At 34.4% G+C, this 21,465-nt stretch overlaps 2 protein-coding genes across 2 annotated transcripts in view; both read right to left on the reverse strand.

The window, feature by feature from the left end:
- Window positions 1–20,385, reverse strand: part of LOC117325396 (receptor-type tyrosine-protein phosphatase epsilon-like) — a 65,123-nt gene extending 44,738 nt beyond the window's left edge. Inside the window, exons 1-4 of the mRNA XM_033881569.1 lie at window positions 20,288–20,385; window positions 4,779–5,027; window positions 3,348–3,587; window positions 587–724 (exon numbers count right to left, since the gene is read on the reverse strand). Coding sequence (XP_033737460.1) covers window positions 587–724; window positions 3,348–3,357 — 148 coding nt within the window. The 5' untranslated portion in view covers window positions 3,358–3,587; window positions 4,779–5,027; window positions 20,288–20,385. The remainder of the gene's footprint in view (window positions 1–586; window positions 725–3,347; window positions 3,588–4,778; window positions 5,028–20,287) is intronic.
- On the reverse strand, window positions 10,609–12,583 carry LOC117325398. Its single transcript, XM_033881571.1, has 3 exons — window positions 12,325–12,583; window positions 11,834–11,980; window positions 10,609–11,683 (listed from the first exon to the last, which is right to left on the reverse strand). The coding sequence occupies exons 1-3, from the start codon at window positions 12,342–12,344 to the stop codon at window positions 11,545–11,547; spliced, it is 306 nt and encodes a 101-aa protein (XP_033737462.1). The 5' UTR covers window positions 12,345–12,583; the 3' UTR covers window positions 10,609–11,544.
- Window positions 20,386–21,465: the final 1,080 nt, after the last annotated feature.

Below are 21,465 nucleotides of genomic sequence, written 5' to 3' on the forward strand. Positions count from 1 at the left end.
CAGTATCGAAAGGATTATGTGTTGTGGAATTAAATACATTGTAAAACTGAGATTGTTGTGAGCTATATTGTATGCTTCAGTGATAACTAAAATAGATCAAAAACTACTGTAAAAGCATACTATGACTAAAACAGTCATGTATGACGATGTAAAATGTATCTAAATATTCTTTTACACCAGGTTATTAGTCCAAATGGTTATTATTGGTACACCAGGTAATTAGTGAAAAAAAACTATTATCATTACACCAGGTAATAAGACTACTTCAATTTTTCAATTAATTCATTTCACTCAGGCACACTTTATATTGTGCGCGACAAGGGGTCAATTAGTGACGCTTGCTTGGATCCCGTTCAAACGATTCCACTAATGGAATACAGTTAATCATTTAAGTGTAAGCATTAAATATCATTTTGGTTAATCCACTGATGATAATTAAACGTACAAGTCTTAAGATAAAGTCAACAATTACAGTAAGTTATTTGTCTCAACCCACTCGTACATGTATTTCCAAACGAAATTTCAAAATTAACTAATTGGCGCATTCTAAATTGGTCACATTATCGATTAAAATCCACTGATTTACCCTCTTGACATGTAGATCCTTTGTAACCCGGCAGACAACCTTTCATACAAGTTCCATTTCTAGGGAAACACATATTTTCGTAACAGTTTTGAGGGCAGTTTTCCATACAGTTATCTCCATGTTTGTGTATTGGACAACCTGTAAATAAACAAAGCATATAACAACGTATATAGCAACTTTAAGGTATTATATGATTGTTTTGTATATCGTGAGTTCGAGGCCCAGCACGGGTCATGAAGTTGTCTTCCTTCGTCATTTGTCTTACTATGTTATGTATAATAATTATTATGTATAATTGTTAACGCTGTCGTCTACTGTTAGCTTCTAATCCTATTTCTATTTTACGTTGGCGTCTACTGCTAGCTTCTAATCCTATTTCTATTTTACGTTGTCCTCTACTGTTAGCTTCTAATCCTATTTCTATTTTACGTTGTCCTCTACTGTTAGCTTCTAATCCTATTTCTAATTTACGTTGTCCTCTACTGTTAGCTTCTAATCCTATTTCTATTTTACGTTGTGGTCTACTGTTAGCTTCTAATCCTTTTTCTATTTTACGTTGTCCTCTACTGTTAGCTTCTAATCCTATTTCTATTTTACGTTGGCGTCTACTGTTAGCTTCTAATGTTAACCGTATATCATGCGCCGAAAAACGGCTTTATTTTTAAACAATCAGAAATTATGCAATTGTGAACAATTTGAAGATATCTACAAACGTTTATAAAATATAATATAAAGCCAAATTGTGCAAAAAAAAACATTTCATGTGATTGCTATTGATAACGACATGAGGGACTATATTATTCCTTTTAAGCTACAGTAAATGAAATAAAATTATGAATGTAAATATAAGCATTGAACTGTTACCAAATGGTAGTATACAGTCGATATGAATACAATTTGGGTGACAGATAAATATTTCTTGTCGCCCTAACGGGCGACATTCTATTTATCTGTCACCCAAATTGTATTTATATCGACTGTATACTACCATTTGGTAACAGTTCAATGCTTAATTATCCGTCGTCCATACAGCGTCCTTAAAAAATACAGTTTCGACTGCTTCCTACAAACCACAGAACTAATGTCAATGAAAGGACCTTTACAGGGAAAATATTCTTTAGCCATCAAAACTCGGTGCTATAATAGATTCCTAAAGAGCAGAAACCTTTTATGCGCAGTTTTGAGTGTGTGTTTTTAAATTTAGGCGGGATTGCATGCACTTTCATTAGAGCAGGTTCCTTAAAATGTGACCCAAAGAAATAATTTTGATTTTTTTGATTTTTTCATCATTTGACCCCTGTGACCTTGAATGAAGGTCAAGGTCAAAAATAAGAATAACATTTGTAGCCATCCATACATGCTATAAATGTGCCAAACATCAAGTCTTCATGTGTATAAGTAAAATAGCAGAAACCTTTAATGAGCAGTTTTGGGTGACTTTTGAAATTTGACGGGAGATATTTTGTTATCACTGTGATCTTGAATGAAGGTCAAGGTCAAAAATAAGAATAACATTTGTAGCCAGCCTTTCATGCTATAAATGTGCCAAACATCAAGCTTTCATGTGAATAGAAAAAGAGCAGAAACCTGCAATTTTGGATGTTTTTTTAATTTTGGCGGGAATAAAATTGCTTCATTTCTTTTCAAATTGCCATATCGCTGCCATTTTTCATTTGATGATGATAAAGCTTACACATTCTGTTTCAATGGATCATGTTCTTATATATGAGATGAAAAAATACCCAATTTGAGATTTTTGTTTTTGACCTACTTTTAACCCCCATAACAAGGCCTTGACGTTGATATTCTCTGATAACATGTCACTGAGAAAGTTAGCCCTGACCAGGTGGAATGTCACACCCAGGGGCCATGAAATACACAATTTTGATAAAGCACCTTAAAACCCTCCATCCATGAATAGTATACCATTTTGCCATATCTGGGTCTTGAAGAGAAGATTTGTGAAATATCAGTCAATTTGACCACTTTTTGTCCCGCCCCTAAGGGCCCTAGGGGGTAGGGACCATATAATTTACAAATTTGGTAGACCTTGAGCCAAAGAAGGTTTCTACAAAATTTTATGAAAAATAGTTCATGTTTTTTTGAGAAGGAGTCGAAAATGTGAAATGTTAACTAACGACGCACGACAACGGACGAAAGCGGATTGGAAAAGGTCACTGAGCTTCGCTCATGCAGGTGACCTAAAAATCACTTTTCCATCCATAAAGTGTTTGATAAAATATCAGTCAATTTGACCCAAAACAAGAGAATTACAACCAGGAAATGATCTATGATCTATGGTATCGATCTCACGGTCACACTCATATGCTATACCTTTGTTTTCTCTGTTTTCCCTTCATTGCCGTTCTTTGACTGGTCATTTGATTACTGTGACCTTGAACTATTTGCATTGCTGTTGCAGCCAGCAGTTCATGTTGTAGATGGGCTAATTATCAAGAAGATATGTGTCACAGTTATGAAAGAAAAACAATTTTTTGAACTCTTTTTATTTTTTTTCATCATTTGACCTCAGTGATCTTGAATGAAGCCCAAGGTCAAATAGCCAATCGCCTAGTCAGAAATACCCACAGTTTATACTGCTGTGCCACATCGGCGTTGTATATATTTATATACAGAATTTGTCAAGTAGTTATAACGACAGTACAGACAAGTAAATTGTCGAATTTTCGAGGCAATCTGCCCTTTTATCAAGACACAAGTAAATTACAAACGATATATATATATATAAATAATCACCTACCCATGACCATGACCTCACATAATTCCAGAACAGCATTCGAACTATAGGTTTCCCCGAGAGGGTATTCCTTTGGTTGTAGAAAGTGACATAACTGCCTATGTTACTACACCACTGGGTTTCGTTGTTTCTGGCACTCCGATCTAGGGTCCGTATCACTATAACAGGTGTTGTTAGGTGTCATGGGTAGGTATGTAGACGACCTTGACACAATGATGGAGTAGCCGTTCCGACGTTTTTGATCTGTTATAATGTAAAATATATTTGATGATGGAAAGATACTATTTGTATTATCACATGTATATGGCATTTAGTTGTTTATGTGTATTTATCATATTCTTAGGAATTACGTTCATGATCGGATCTTCAAAAATATTTCCTTCGATATGGCATTTAAAGAAATAAACCAAAACCGGGAGAATGGCGAATTATTAATACACTTATATATTAAATTTACTGAAATTTGCCATACAATACGCCATACGGACATATCTTTTTTATCTACCATGTACCTTACTAGTCGTATATATGACGCGGTATATGGCACGGCATCTATAGCGGGGTATATGGCACGGTATACATGTACGTATATATGACGCAGTGATTGACATGGTATATATAACTGGGTATATTATGCGGTATATATACAACATTTTGAGCCATCAATTTAAAAAAAAAATATGGCTCGAAATGTTTGACATTTGACAGCTTCGTGTCAGTGGAAACAATATATATGGTTATATGCCGAGGTCATTTTTGTAGATTAGTATGTGATATAACCAGAAAAACCTCATTCATTGGGGAGATACAACAATCAAATCTTCCATTTGCTGAAAACACATGTTAGAAATTGCTCTTGGTGTTGGTAACATATACACTATTTTGACGTTCTGGTATAGTTTGTTATATAAATATATAATGTAACAATATTGCCACTGTAGAGAAATAAAAAGTCCAAATCTCACATTGGCATGTTCTTTGAAGTCATATGACTTTGTCATAAATATCGTAAAACACAGGCGTAATAACACTATTACCACGTACAATAATGTATGACGTCACAATAAATAAAGGACGTCACTCTATTGTATTGTAGATAATCTAAGCCCGAGACGAGAAATAAATTTGAATGTAATACGTATATTCTCATAAAAAATAATTTATGTGATAAGGAGTATACTACACTCGTTATTATATAAAATGCAAGTTATGAACCTCGTTCAATTATTTTATAAGCCATTCGCGTACAGACTGGTGGCACACCAGGTTATTGAATTCGATTTATCAATTCCTTTATATACACAACCAAGATTCTATAGATTTACCACATAAGTTTTTAACACCAATGCAGATATTTTCTATTCTGTTTCGTAATTTTTTTATAGAGGAAATCTGTACCAACGACAATCTTGTTAGATGATAAAATGGCCTTACGTGTATGCTGTCCATCAGGTCCTCCTTTCCTAAAGATGACTTCCACGTGATCCAGTACGACTGTTTGGTCCAGGTCGACCTGCCAGAAGGCCGTTTTCTGACCTTTTTTAGTGTAGAGGCATTGTGGAATGGAGGAATTATTGGGATCATTCAACTTGTCGGAATTGTTTCCGTCAACAACTAAACTAGAAGGCCCCTTTCCCTCTCGAAAATCTGACGAAGCAGTTTGGCGTCTCAGCGACAAATTTACTGTAATATAAACAACAATAATACAATGAAACTGCAGACAAAATACCTTTTAAGATGGAGAGATATAAAAAATGCATGTACGAAGTCTACTAGACCTTCCAATGTTATTAAGATGGAGGTATGAGACAAATGTATGTACGAAGTCTACTAGACCTTCAAATGTTATTAAGATAAAGGGATAAGACAAATGTACATGTGTTTATTACAGTTAACTACAGTATTCTACACACGTGTATATACACACATGTGAATCACAGTGTGTTCTACAAGGAAACTGACATCACTGTGAACGACAATACATCAGTACCTTTGCACTTGCACAGAGACAACAATAGACAGGTACTCAAAGCTGCAGGAAACAAACTTGCTGACACAAGTACATACATCCGGACGAGAGTGAAGCTCTACACTATACTAATGTTTGTTTGATTTAAAAAAGTTGTAATTATTAAATTTAACTGTACAAGGAACTAGTAAATTTAAAATCAAGGATAGGGTAACAAATTGCTTGAAGTTTGGAAGCTAAACATATATATTGCCAAAGGTGGAGTCGGGATGCACAAATTGGGAAAGGTTACATATTTACTGCTGATGTTAGATATGGTTCAGTACACGACCGATTTTGAAATACTGTATGTAAATATATATAATATGTTATATAAATATACATAATACTGTATACAAATATATATAATATGTTATATAAATATATATAATATGCTATATAAATATATATAATACTGTATACAAATATATATAATATGTTATATAAATATATATAATATGTTATATAAATATATATAATACTGTATATAAAAATATATTTGGTTTGGTTTGGTTTATTTTGTTTAACGTCCTATTAACATCTAAGGTCATTTAAGGACGGCCTCCCGTGCGTGCGGTATGTATGCGTGTGGCGAGTGCGTATGTGTGTTATGGGAGGCTGTGGTATGTTCGTATTAAGTCTCCTTGTGATAGGCCGGAACTTTTGCCGATTTAAAGTGCTATCTCACTGGAGCATACTGCCGAAGACACCCAGCAGCACACCCCACCCGGTCACATTATACTGACAACGGGCCAACCAGTCGTCCCACTCCAAATATGCTGAGCGCTAAGCAGGAGAAGCAACTACCATTTTTAAAGACTCTGGTATATATAATATGTTATATAAATATATATAATACTGTATATAAATATATATAATACTGTATATAAGAAAAAAAAAATTTAAAGCGGCAAAGTCTGTTTTTTGTTGTTTTTTATATACATGTAATACTGTATATAAATATATATAATACTGTATATAAATATATATAATATTGTAATGAGCTACAATCCGTTAAAATCTGGTGTACATTATGGGAAAGCTTTTATTTTTTTCTATGTTTGATAATACAAACATTTACTATACAAAATGTAACACAAATGAAGTTGTATATCTTCCGAAAAAGAGGGATTTGTAAATCATAAGTTGTTAATGATGAATCGGGAAATCTACAAAACATTAAAGATAAATAATAAGATAATCTTTCAAACAAAGTAATGAACATGTATTGAAATCAGTGATATAGTAAGCTAGATTTGTAAATTATTTATAGGTGTTTTTCTTGTTTTTTGTTTTTTGTTTTTTTTTTTGTGTTTTTTGTTTGTTGTTTTTTTTTTGTTTTTTTGTTTTTGCTTTTGTGGGGGGGGGGGGGGGGGGGGGACTTGTTTGAAGTGTAGTAACAAGCCTTGGTTCAAAAGGGAATGTCAAATAAATACAGCAGGATTAGATAAAGCCAAGGTCAGATATCATAAAGTAAAGATTTTTGTTAACAAAACTTATCTTAACAAAGCCAGTAAATTATATCGGAAAACTTTTAAAATTACCGAAAATATTATGAAAACATGTTGAATGAGTTAAGGCGCACAGCGCAAAATGATTCCTAAAAGTTCTGGAGCATCTTGAATAAATGTGATGGGTCCAGCTGTGAAGAAAGAACATGCTAATATGTATTAAAGAATTACACGAAAGATGAACGAGTGATTTTTTTTTACTGAATGGGGGAATAAAAGCTGATGGAGTTAAGTTTACATTGACTTACTTGAAAAATAACAAAGCTTTTGGTGTAGATCAAATTTTAAATGATTACATCAAGAGTACTATGGGTGATATCATATCACCTTAGTATCGTGTCTCGGAAAGGTGTTTACCTCAGTCATAAATACATGTTATCGACCGAACAGTTGAGATGAATTTAACCTGATGACTCTGCTCAAGCTGGGTTCTGAAAAGTGTATTCTACAACAGATGATATCTCTGTAGTGTATCCTTTAATATCCGTGTATTTTTCAGTAGAAAAAACTTTGTTGCACTTTCATCGATTTTAGAAAGGCACTCGATACAGCGTGGGGAGTTGAACCCTGTAAAGAGCTGCTAAAGGGCAACGTCATTGGGGAAATGTTCAATGTTATTTTTATGTTATACGAAGATACCAAATCATCTGTTAAAATGGACGTGAACAGTCAAATTAATTCAATTGTCAGATCGGGTTAACACAACATCCTCTCAAATTAAACTACCAATATAATTAGGAAGATGGTTGGCATTCCTCGTCACGAGAGAGTTTGTAATTTATGTAAATGGATATCCGTGATGAATTTCATTACATATTCAAATGAGAACATGAATCGGTTATATTTTTGAGAAAGAAATATATTCTAAAATACTTCTGTTATCTGAGTCTAGACAAAATGCTGGGGGGTTCAATATATTTAATGATAAAGTTTATACAAAGATGTGTTTTTTTTAGAAAAAAATAAGTAAATTGATTATAAATAAATCTTTGAATCAAGCAGTGTTCCTCAATTGTTAAATGCTCTAAGTAATTATCACAAATAGGTATTACATAAAATATTGATATATTGTATAAGTGTACGACATGTATCATAGTTAGTATGTATATGTGACCTATTGTTACACATTTTTGTGGGTCAGTGATACCAATAAAACCTTGAAACCTTAAAACCTTGTAATAAGGAAGACAGCTGGGTTTCCGTACCCTGTTCGAGAATCAAATTGAAATCACCAAAGCAACCACATATTATTATAATGCGGACTTAACCATCACAGATTGGATTTCAAAACTAATTAATTGTTATTGATAAATCTAACATCTTTCTTTTTATGTTTTAAATTACATAATTCACTGTATAGTAGAAATATTCAAAGTTTGGATGGTTTTATATAATTTGACATTCATCAGTTACGCTTAAATATTCATTCTAATTATAAGTGTTTATAAATGTTTTGGAAACCTCAATCACTAGCCAAACGCTACATATTGACTAAGTGCATGTTACGAGTAGCACGTGGTTGAAACCATATGAAGTACTGTATTAATTTAATTTCAAAATAGGAACATACAAAATCGTATATGTCGTACAGTTAAAAATAGAAACATCCAAAATCATTTATGTCGTACAGTTAAAAATAGAAACATTCAAAATCGTACATACAAAATCGTATATGTCGTACAGTTAAAAATAGAAACATCTAAAATCGTATATGTCGTACATTTAAAAATAGAAACATTCAAAATCATATATGTCGTACAGTTAAAAATAGAAACATCCAAAATCAAAATCTTTTATTTTTTTTTCTATGTTTGATAATACAGACATTTACTATACAAAATGTAACACAAATGAAGTTGTATATCTTCCGAAAAAGAGGGATTTGTAAATCATAAGGTGTTAATGATGAATCGGGAAATCTACAAAACATTAAAGATAAATAATAAGATAATCTTTCAAACAAACAAAGTAATGAACATGTATTGAAATCAGTGATATAGTAAACTAGATTTGTAAATTATTTATAGGTATTTTTCTTGTTAGGGATTTCCATTTCGGATGGAAATCCCTATTGTTATTGTTATGTTTTTTCTTCTTCATCTTATTATTCTTATTCTTATTATTCTTAACACTTCTTGATAACACTTTCGTTCGAAAACGGAAACGGACAAAACGTTCATATTTTAGTACATGATAGAGAACTTCAAGCCGAACATTACACTAACATTTTGGTGATCGTACGTTCAAAGTTCAAGGTCACAGATCTAAAAATAGATTTTTTAAAAACGATTTTAGAACGACCATAACTTCATGAAAATTTGTTCGGTTCCATAGGCACCTAGTGCGTTCTGTAGATCATGGTCGGGGCTAACTTTTATCCATGCCATGTTATCAGAGAATATGTCAAGGTCACGACCTCGCTATGGGGTAAACAAAATGTCGGAAAAAAATTTCTGAAACTAAATATTTTTTTCATCTCGCTTGAAAGAGCTTGAACCACTGAGATGGAGTGTGCAAATCTTTTGATAATCGGATAAAAAATGACGGAGATATGGCACTTTGAAAATTTCAAAGTTTTTCCCGCCAAAATTCAAAAATCGGGCAAAAATGCACTAAAAATGTTTTAGCTCCTTCATTTATACACCTACAGACTTGATTTTTGGAACAACAATAGAACGTGAGAACAGCTACATAAGAAGTTACCTTTCATTGACCTTGACCCACATTCAAGGTCAAATAATCCAAAAAATTAAAATTGAAAACAATTCTTTTGACTCAAGCTCTTTGTTTGTTCGTATTTTTCCTTGCACAATCGGTGCATATAGACCCTTCTTAATATTGCCTCATGAATATTCATGTTTAAACCAGAACGAGGCTAAGTGAGGAAGCGTCCCTAGTAATATACATGTGCAGCTATGACTACATCATACAGTGATAGAGATTCAGATTTAATTACTTCACTTACCTTTTCATTTGTTTAAAACTATATCCAAGCACAAAAACAAAACAAAAAACAAAACATCCTCTGGACAGAAGAGCATGAATAAAGGACTGAAGTGTTTTAGCAAGGAAATATCCAAGAGCTAAGAGGTAAGTTTGCAATTATATATATACAGTATATATATTCCTATGTTCATGTGTAGTGGTTTTCCAAATTCAGTGCCTAGTCTGTCCTCTTATATTTGTCAAGGCCAAGCAACATTAAAATGTTGGTACTCATCCCTTTACTAACACTGCCACATGTAATATATATGGGGTGTCAGAATGTCTGAGGACAAGAAACAAATAATTACATAAGGGGGATGCCATTCCTAAACCTCATTATCAGTATCTCGAATTGCTCTCCCCTTGTTGCCTTAGGGACTGTACTTGGGTCCAGTCTGTTTACATTTCACAGCTGCCCCTCACTGATCCCACCTTGTCATTAATTTCATTGTAATTATAGATAAGCATTTATACAAACAAAAAGTCTTATCTCAAACTGCACCTAGTCCTTACAGCCCTTTAGGGTCAGTCCTCTAAATAGAAAATGGAAACCTTATTTACGCCATTAAGCACCCATTATACTAGACTTGTACATGACCAGAAATGGAAAACAGATTATTCTACCTGTATATATTATGTAACTTATGACTTGTATAGTAAAGTTTATAGTAAATTTTATAGTACAACCAGTCGGAAAAGGTTGTGAAGTAAGAGTGAAATGTTACCGTTTCCAGAAAAAAAAATGACTCGCCACATCAAATCAATGTAAATATATCAATGCATTTATTTTGTGTCGTTCACTTTTGATACAGATAACCAATGCATAAAACGTTTGTCATTATGTAAACATAATTTATTATTTATATGGATATCATTACAACATTATACAGGTGAGTTTCGGTGATATCAACACTCTTGAAGTGAGTAAGGCAGATTGTACCTGTCCTATTGGAATGTCAGAAGCATGTAGTGGGAACTCTGTACCAGCTTGCGAAATTCAAGATTATAGGTCAAAGAGCTATCCCAGTTGAAATTGCAAAGACATCTCGGCCACAAACTTGGCATGTCCCAAGAGGGGAGAAAATCCAAGGAAAGGCTTCCAGGATTTAAAGATAAGCGGTATTCATCACGGAAATCCGCACTGGACTTGTCTACGACTAACCAAAATCTGAAAACAACCCCATTCAACCCCATTCGTGGAGAAAATGTTAAATGGGACACAAAGTATGGAAGTCTATCTTCAGTACCACTTGATTTATTGATTCTCCCTTCTTTAACACAAATGAACGTACCAGCGGTAGAATCAAAATTTGGTAAAATACCACAAGGCTCTCTTTAGGGTGTTCATCAAAAATGAGAAAATGAGTATGTTTTAAATATATTTGATGAAAATCGAACACTCAGATTTTGTTCTAATAATCCTGCACAAAGGCGACATAAAAATAAGAAAAGCTCGTCAATAACAACACAGAACGCTTTCTACCACTTAGACTAATAGTTTCACTACTTTTATAATATGCACTCTGTATGTTTTTAGCAGTATACATAAAAGGTAAGAAAAAGTACACATGTTTGAAACCCTGTGTAGAATGAAATAAGAGAATCATCTGTTGAAAATCTATTTACACAAAAATGTTCAATGCTAAACTGCTGACGTAAGCATGTCAACTCTTTCTCCTTTTCAGACAGTTGTTCTTCAAGATTTTTTTATGTTGTTTTTGGCTGTTTCCAACTCTGTCTCTATTTTTCTCCTTTTTGTCCTGTTTTCGTCTGATTCTGTGTTATCTTTACTACACTCTTCTTCCACTTGTGTCTCAATACACATTGTAACATCACTGTAATATAAAGAACATGTATACACTACATGCATATTGAAGGTATACGTATATATGTAATAAGTGTCTTAGAATTATGTGCAATTTAAATACATATCCATATTTACTATATTAAATAATGCTTTTGTATCAAAATCATTTGATATTTACCTTTGCATTGGTTGACTTAGTGGAGATGGACCTTTCCTTTTCAAAATTCGCCTGGTCTTTGGTTTATCATTCCAATTAAATACTGATGTAATGGCTCCTGGCTTTAAAAGCTTCCTCACAGGTGTCCAGCTTTTATAGTCATCTTGCCTAAAGTGTTTGGAACAAACGACTGTTGACTTTAATACCTGTAAAATGTATTTGATTTATCAAAATCATGTATATTATCCATTTGTTATATGTATGCAATCTATAATATACGTACATGTATATATATATATATATAGCAACCTGCACATTTACTATGATATTTACGGTATTAAACTGAACACTTATATTATGTTTAATAAAATATTTTACGAAATACTTGAACTGCTTGCAATTGTTGTTTTATATATGTCTTGACATGTACTGATCACTTGCAGAAAAAATAACAAGAAAGGGAAAATGATTGACCATAGTATGTGTTTACATGTAGGTGAAGGCTAACCTACCTTGAATAATGGCCCTTCATCTCTTCTTATTTTTACAATCCACTGCTTTTTGATATCCTCATCTTTTGGAATATGGTGAAAATGAATAGAATCACCATAACTTCCATTGGATACACAATTTGGTGCACAATAATGTTGTTTTTGCTACATGTAGCTTGACTGGAAGTCATTGTGTATGCGTTGCTACGGTGGCTGTACTCACTTAGCCTCGTTCTGAGATAGGAATGTTAGGCATGCATATAATTTGAGAGAGGCCTATTGTAGGTTATGGTCAGGGCTAACTTTTCTCCGTAACATGTTATCAGAAAATATGTCAAGGTCAAGGTCTAAGCATGAGGTCAAATCAAGGTCAAAAATTCAAAAACAAAATTGAGTTAATTTTTTAAGTTCATTTTAAATTGCATGATTAATTAAGACGAACTGTGCAAGTTTTATGGTCGTGCGATAAAAAATGGCGTAGAAATGGCACTTTGAAAAATGTTCGTTTTCCCGCCAAAATTCAAATTTGTCCCAAAAATGCACTTAATTAACCTCTGCTCCAATATCTTTACATACACAGATATGATATTTGGCACAGTGATAGCATGTACGGATGCCTACAAATTCTATTACTTTTCATTGACTTTGACCTTCGTTCAAGGTCACCGAGGTCAAATGACAAAAAATCAAAAAATTCAAAATCTTTTAAAATCTGTTTATTTTGATCATCTATAGAAGAAAATGCTCTGATGAAGATATATGCAACGTTTCAAGGTCAAATCGTCAAAAAAAAAAAAACAAACAAACAAAAAAAAAAAAAAAAAAACGAAGATAACGGTATGGTATACACGATACACGGTACAGGATTCGCGATATTTTTACGGGATACACGACATACGATACAGTAAACACGATACATGGTGTGGGCTACACTATATACGGAACAGTACACACGAAACACGGTACGTTATACACAATACTTGGTACGAGATACAAGGTACTTGGTACGAGATACACGGTACGGTATGTATGATACATGGTACTAGATACATGATATACTGTACGTTGTACACGATACTTGATATGAGATACACGGTACTTGGTACGAGATACATGTTACAGTATACACAATACACGTTACGGGATTCACGATACGTTGTACGGGATACACGATATACGGTTCAGTAAACACGATACACGGTATGACAAACACGATCACGATACAAGGTACGAGATACAGGGTACAGTAAACACGATACAAGGTACCAGATACGGTATTCACGCTATGGAATACACGAAACGGGATAGACGATAAATGTTACTGGATACATGATACAATACGGGATACACGATACATGGAACAGGATTCACAATACAGTAAACACGACACAAGGTACGAGATACACGATTCACTGTTCAGTAAACACGATACAAGGTACGAGATACACAATTCACAATACAGTAAACACGATACAAGGTACGAGATACACAATTCACAGTACAGTAAACAGGACACAAGGTACGAGATACACGATTCACTGTTCAGTAAACACGATACAAGGTACGAGCTACACAATTCACAGTACAGTTAACACGATACAAGGTACGAGATACACGATTAACAGTACAGTAAACACGATACAAGGTACGAGATACAGGTACAGATTACACGATACAATGTACGAGATACACGATTCACGGAGGTCAAATGATACAAAATCGAAAAATTCGAATTCTTTTAAAACGGTTTATTTTCATCGTATGTGAAAGAAAACGTTATTTTAAAGATTGGTTAAAAAAGGGAAGCGAAGAGAAAACGAAGAGAAATCGTAGGTAAAACGTACAAAAGCGTTCGTCAGAACGAGAACATGTCTGCGATCATTTTCTTGTTGGAAATCCCGTGTTTTGATCTTGATCAAATCTAGTTTTTTTTGTTTTTGTTTTTTTTTTGTTTTTTTTTGGGGGGGGGGGGGGGGGGGGTTGCTTTTGTGGGGGGGGGGGGGGGGGGGACTTGTTTGAAGTGTAGTAACAAGCCTTGGTTCAAAAGGGAATGTCAAATAAATACAGCAGGATTAGATAAAGCCAAGGTCAGATATCATAAAGTAAAGATTTTTGTTAACAAAACTTATCTTAACAAAGCCAGTAAATTATATCGGAAAACTTTTAAAATTACCGAAAATATTATGAAAACATGTTGAATGAGTTAAGGCGCATAGCGCAAAATGATTCCAAAAAGTTCTGGAGCATCTTGAATAAATGTGATGGGTCCAGCTGTGAAGAAAGAACATGCTAATATGTATTAAAGAATTACACGAAAGATGAACGAGTGATTTATTTTTACTGAATGGGGGAATAAAAGCTGATGGAGTTAAGTTTACATTGACTTACTTGAAAAATAACAAAGCTTTTGGTGTAGATCAAATTTTAAATGATTACATCAAGAGTGCTATGGGTGATATCATATCACCTTAGTATCGTGTCTCGGGAAGGTGTTTACCTCAGTCATAAATACATGTTATCGACCGAACAGTTGAGATGAATTTAACCTGATGACTCTGCTCAAGCTGGGTTCTGAAAAGTGTATTCTACAACAGATGATATCTCTGTAGTGTATCCTTTAATATCCGTGTATTTTTCAGTAGAAAAAAACTTTGTTGCACTTTCATCGATTTTAGAAAGGCACTCGATACAGCGTGGGGAGTTGAACCCTGCAAAGAGCTGCTAAAGGGCAATATCATTGGGGAAATGTTCAATGCTATTTTTATGTTATACGAAGATACCAAATCATCTGTTAAAATGGACGTGAACTGTCAAATTTATTCAATTGTCAGATCGGGTTAACACAGCATCCTCTCAAATTAAACTACCAATATAATCAGGAAGATGGTTGGCATTCCTCGTCACGAGAGAGTTTGTAATTTATGTAAATGGATATCCGTGATGAATTTCATTACATATTCAAATGAGAACATGAATCGGTTATATTTTTGAGAAAGAAATATATTCTAAAATACTTCTGTTATCTGAGTCTAGACAAAATGCTGGGGGGTTCAATATATTTAATGATAAAGTTTAATACAAAGATGTGTTTTTTTAGAAAAAAATAAGTAAATTGATTATAAATAAATCTTTGCATCAAGCAGTGTTCCTCAATTGTTAAATGCTCTAAGTAATTATCACAAATAGGTATTACATAAAATATTGATATATTGTATAAGTGTACGACATGTATCATAGTTATTATATATATGTGACCTATTGTTACACATTTTTGTGGGTCAGTGATACCAATAAAACCTTGAAACCTTAAAACCTTGTAATAAGGAAGACAGCTGGGTTTCCGTACCCTGTTCGAGAATCAAATTGAAATCACCAAAGCAACCACATATTATTATAATGCGGACTTAACAATCACAGATTGGATTTCAATACTAATTAATTGTTATTGATAAATCTAACATCTTTCTTTTTATGTTTTAAATTACATGTTTCACTGTATAGTAGAAATATTCAAAGTTTGGATGGTTTTATATAATTTGACATTCATCAGTTACGCTTAAACATTCATTTTAATTATAATTGTTTATAAATGTTTTGGAAACCTCAATCACTAGCCAAACGCTACATATTAACTAAGTGCATGTTACGAGTAGCAAGTGGTTGAAACCATATGAAGTACTGTATTAATTTAATTTCAAAATAGGAACATACAAAATCGTATGTGTCGTACAGTTAAAAATAGAAACATCCAAAATCATTTATGTCGTACAGTTAAAAATAGAAACATTCAAAATCGTACATACAAAATCGTATGTGTCGTACAGTTAAAAATAGAAACATTCAAAATCGTACATACAAAATCGTATGTGTCGTACAGTTAAAAATAGAAACATTCAAAATCGTACATACAAAATCATTTATGTCGTACAGTTAAAAATAGAAACATCCAAAATCGTATGTGTCGTACAGTTTGTCCTACAGAAGTAACACGTTTCAGTTTGTTTGTATTTTTTTTCCTTTGAGTGAACCTTTGTTAGGAGAGAGTGATTTGATATTATCATTTAATTGGGTTCATTCATGGGTTGCTTGAATTACAATCAAAAGTAACATCCGGAAACTAGGAATTCCTAGAATAATGAAGATACAAATGAACAATGCATTGTATTCCAGGAATCGCTTCTGTTACAAAATATTAGTGGGAATGATTTCATTATAATAGAAGACATGTATATTTTCACAACTTTTTGTTTAGTGAGGTTTATTCTGTTTACCAACTTTAGTTTGACACTTAGAATATTAATACTGACATTTAGTACTAGTACCTATTTAAACTATGTCGTGTGAACGGTCATTATTTTCTATGTTGTGTTGGGAGAGGGCATGTAAGTTGTAACGTATGCCAAATCCTTTCCATGTCTAATCAATAAAATCTTTTTTGCGATACACCTCACGTATACAAACAAGTTATAACAATGGGTAGATATGGGTACACCTCAGGTATACAGACAAGTTATAACAATGGGAAGATATGGGTACACCTCACGTAGATATGGGTACACCTCACGTATACAGACAAGTTATAACAACGGGAAGATATGGGTACACCTCACGTATACAGACAAGTTATAACAATGGGAAGAGATGGGTACACCTCACGTATACAGACAAGTTATAACAATGGGAAGATATGGGTACACCTCACGTATACAGACAAGTTATCACAAAGGGAAGGGATGGGTACACCTCACGTATACAGACAAGTTATAACAATGGGAAGATATGGGTACACCTCTAATACATGGACAAGTGATAACAATGGGAAGGAATGGGTACAACTTACGTACACGGACAAGTGATAATTATGGGAAGGGATGGGTACACGGACAAGTGGTAACGATGGGAGGGGATGGGTATACCTCACGTACACGGACAAGTGGTAACAATGGGAAGGGATGGGTACACCACACGTACACGGACAAGTGATAACAATGGGAAGAGATTAGTACATCGCACGTACACGGACAAGTGGTAACGATGGGAAGGGATGGGTCACGGACAAGTGGTAACAATGGGAAGGGATGGGTACACCTCACATACACGGACAAGTGGTAACGATGGGAAGGGATGGGTACACTTCACGTACACTTATTCGATCAAAACTCGAATATGGCTCCATCGTTTTTTTGAATCGGCATGCAATTCTTTCCTGCCGATGCAGGATCCTATCCAAAATCAAGAACTACGGTGCACTTTGGGCTTTGAAACAACACCAGTGAAAAGCCTTTACGTAGGGGCAAATGAACCATCTTTAAATGACCGAAAGAAAAAACTGACCCTACAGTATGCCGCTCATTGAAGTCCAACCCGAAAACCCCGGCTTTCAATCTTGTTTTCAATTCGCAATACCGAAACATATTCACTCAAAACCAAAAGCTCTTACCAACATTTGGTATAAGAATCTCACACAGTACATCGTATGTGACGTACCTCCATGGCTTGGTAAAATAACATATATCAACTTTGTCCTAGAAGAGACGGAATTACCCGAAGAACACAAATCCTCTTTCGGGAGTGCATTGCAGATTTCTGCGATCTTGTTCAGATCTACACCGATGTCTTAAAAGATGGTGAAAAGGTCTCAGTAGCGTTCTACACCAATAACCATTCAATCCGTTTACTAGATGATGGCTCTATTTTCTCAGTGGAAGCATGTGTCATCGGTTTGGCCCTCGCCCTTATTTTACCACATTAAATAGGCAATCGTTTATTATGACTCTCTGTGTGTCCTTCAAAGTTTACAATTACGAGATCCTAAAAAATACATTCGTACAAAACTTTGTTTTTCAAATATTTCGTATCTCAAAAGATACTAAACAATTTCACTTTGGATTCCGAGCCATGTCGGAATTAAAGGCGACGAACTTGTTGACCGGGAAGCAAAAAAAAAAAAAAAATGCTTTAAATCTCCGACAAACAAATATCAAACCTGCTACCAGATATTGATTACAAATCTGTCATTTGTACTGTCATTCAAAGTAAATCACAGCAACGATAGTCCCTCGAGACGAGCAACACGTTTTTTGAATTACAACCGAAACATCCATTCCCAGTCGGAAAGGTCGAAAGAAGAAGTTGCCCTCTCCCGGCACCGTACCGGGTACACTTATCATACTAGTTCGTTCCTTTTACAACGAGAAGATCCACCAACATGCCGTGCATGTAACACTCAGTTTACAGTGGAGCATTGTCTAATAGAATGTTCCGATTTAAAGCACATTCGTGATAACTACTTTCGAGTCCCGGTGTGAAAACTCTTTTAAATTCCATGGATTCGTAAGCACTGTTTAGCTATTTGAAAGGCATCGATCTATTCTATAGACTTTGATGTTCTTTTACTTTACCCCTTTGACGTTATATATACATTTGTATATCACAAAAGTTACATAATCTATTCTTTATGGGTTTTTTTTTAACCGAAATCAAAGGAAATAAAATATTAGTATATTAATTTGTTTGGCCCTAAATGATCCAAACAAACAAATACCCAAACCTCTTCATCGATCTCAAAAACATATAAATGTCTATGTCCAAAAACATTAGGGTCTTGGCTTTATTCAAATTTCGCTTTTAGTTCTCTGGAGCTATTTATAGCTCCCGAGAACTATAGCCATCTGTCGAAAAAAATGCAGCTTTGCACCTTGCAACAGATTTTTAGCCTAACTGTGCATTCATGGCTGTATTTTAAATTGTGATGCCGGATACAAGTTATTGTGTAGTTGTTGTGTTGATAACAATCAAAATGATCCGATATCAACTTGAATTTTTTTAATTTAAGAAAAAATATGGTTTAATGTCTATTTGTAGTAACGAAGGTGAAGTAACACCGCAGCCAACACTATCCTACTAGGTGACACCATTGGGTTAAACGTTGTACTCATGTATACACATATGTACGGCTTTATTATTTCTCCCTCACCAACCACGATTAGGAGCGTACGCATTGCGCAAGCACAAATAGGGACTGTTGTTCCTCACTTTCCGATAAAGTCTGAGACTAAATTTCTTTTCAATAAAAGAAGTAAATGTGAACGGAAAATTAGAAAAGTTTAGCTGAGAAAGCCGTAAGGGCTGCACTATAAAATATCGTTCTGACTAACAAATTTTAATTACCAAATGCCAGAAAACCGACAACAATAAACTGAATAATGCCCAGAGAACTACGTACGTGGCCCTTGGCCTCTTGTTTAAAACGGTTTGTGTTAGTGGCAAATGGATATCATCTTCCACTGTGTTTGGTGGCCACATCTGTCTATTGTTTACCTCCGGTATGTCCCCACACAAATCAAAGCATGATACAGTACACAATCATATACTGTATTGTATGTAGCTTCAGGTTTTAAAGCCTCCCTATGTTTTTGTTTACAGACATAACACTTCATCAATCTTAACTTCATAATCCCTTACTGATTGATCTATCAAATCAGCTCAGTCACGTCATCAATTGAGAATAAAGTACATTTGTATGTAATGAAAATCTAAAAATAGAACGGGAATCACCGGATAGACATTATGTCATCATTAACACATTTTTGTAATAGTCTCCTAATGCTTTACGTAAATATAGAAATCAATTAGAAGGCTGAATAAAGTTAGTCTCATGTAAATCATCAAAACAATAATTCATCATTAAAACTATTGACTGTGATACGTATAACAATTGCTTGTCACGCATTTAAAATTAAAAACAAATAATGATCCGTGAATCAGATCTACCTTGTCATCACTCTATTCTTCAATCGCATATTCTTTCGTCTGATTATATATGTTTTCTGTCGATTCAGCTTGAATTATACAAAACATACTTGGCTAAATTGTCCCTGATACCTCTGTGTAATGCTTTATACGAGTAAATAAGAGAGTATAGCCTGTACATAGAAACTGTTATATAGTTCCGAGATCGTAATTGATTTGATACAGTACTCACCCAGGGATATTCCGGGCTGTACAAGTGCCAGAAGCAGGCTAATACGGGTGATTGTCCCTCCCTCCATCAAGGGACATGCCAGATGCTGATACACAACTGTTGTGTGTAAATCATGTGAAAGTCCCGCTTTGAACACTACCAGGAAGTAAAGTCTCCACTTGTAGTTTCCTGAGTCAGACGTGCTCCATCTGAAAATATCAGTTACAAGTAATCTCTATTATCATGCGACCTTATGTCCGCAAACTTCCTTGCTCTTAAAAACTACGTTGACGTCAAGGTTTAACTCTCTCTCTCTCTCTCTAGAATTTTAAATCAACTTCCTTTTTGTGATTTATTTGCAAAAATTCTGGCAGTACATTTTGTACAAAGCGCTGCCGTGACGATGATCAACATAACGCTAAAATGACGTTTTGTTTGTTTGTTTTTGTTTAACGTCCTATTAACAGCCAGGGTCATTTAAGGACGTGCCAGGTTTTAGAGGTGGAAGAAAGCATACCCGGAGAAAAACCACCGGCCTACGGTCAGTAACTGGCAACTGCCCCACGTAGGTTTCGAACTCGCAAGCCAGATATTGAGGGCTAGTGTTAAAGTGTCGGTACACCTTAACCACTCGGCCACCGCGGCCTAAGATGACGTCATAATAACACAATTTTTCTCACTCATAACCCTCGCTGCGGTTGATTCTATCGTAGCGCATAGCGAACCGTTGCCATGATGTCGATCAAAATGAGGTAGCAATGACGTCATGTGATCTTGGTTGCATCTATACGCTCATAGATGCAGCCCAAATTAACACTGAGGCAGTGGAAGACTGTAGTGCCAACTTTTAAAAAAAATGTATGTAATTCCGTTGTATTGATTTAGTATTCCATTGTGTTGATATGGTATTCCATTGTGTTGATATGTTATTCCATCGTGTTGATATCGTATTCCATTGTGTTGATTTGGTATTCCATTGTGTTGATATGTAATTCCGTTGTATTGATTTAGTATTCCATTGTGTTGATATGGTATTCCATTGTGTTGATATGGTATTCCATTGTGTTGATATGTTATTCCATCGTGTTGATATGGTATCCCACTGTGTTGATTTGGTATTCCATCGTGTTGATTTGGTATTCCATCGTGTTGATTTGGTATTCCATCGTGTTGATATCGTATTCCATTGTGTTGATATC

This window comes from Pecten maximus, chromosome 4, assembly GCF_902652985.1.
Source record: "Pecten maximus chromosome 4, xPecMax1.1, whole genome shotgun sequence".
NCBI classification, from domain to species: Eukaryota; Metazoa; Mollusca; class Bivalvia; order Pectinida; family Pectinidae; genus Pecten; species Pecten maximus.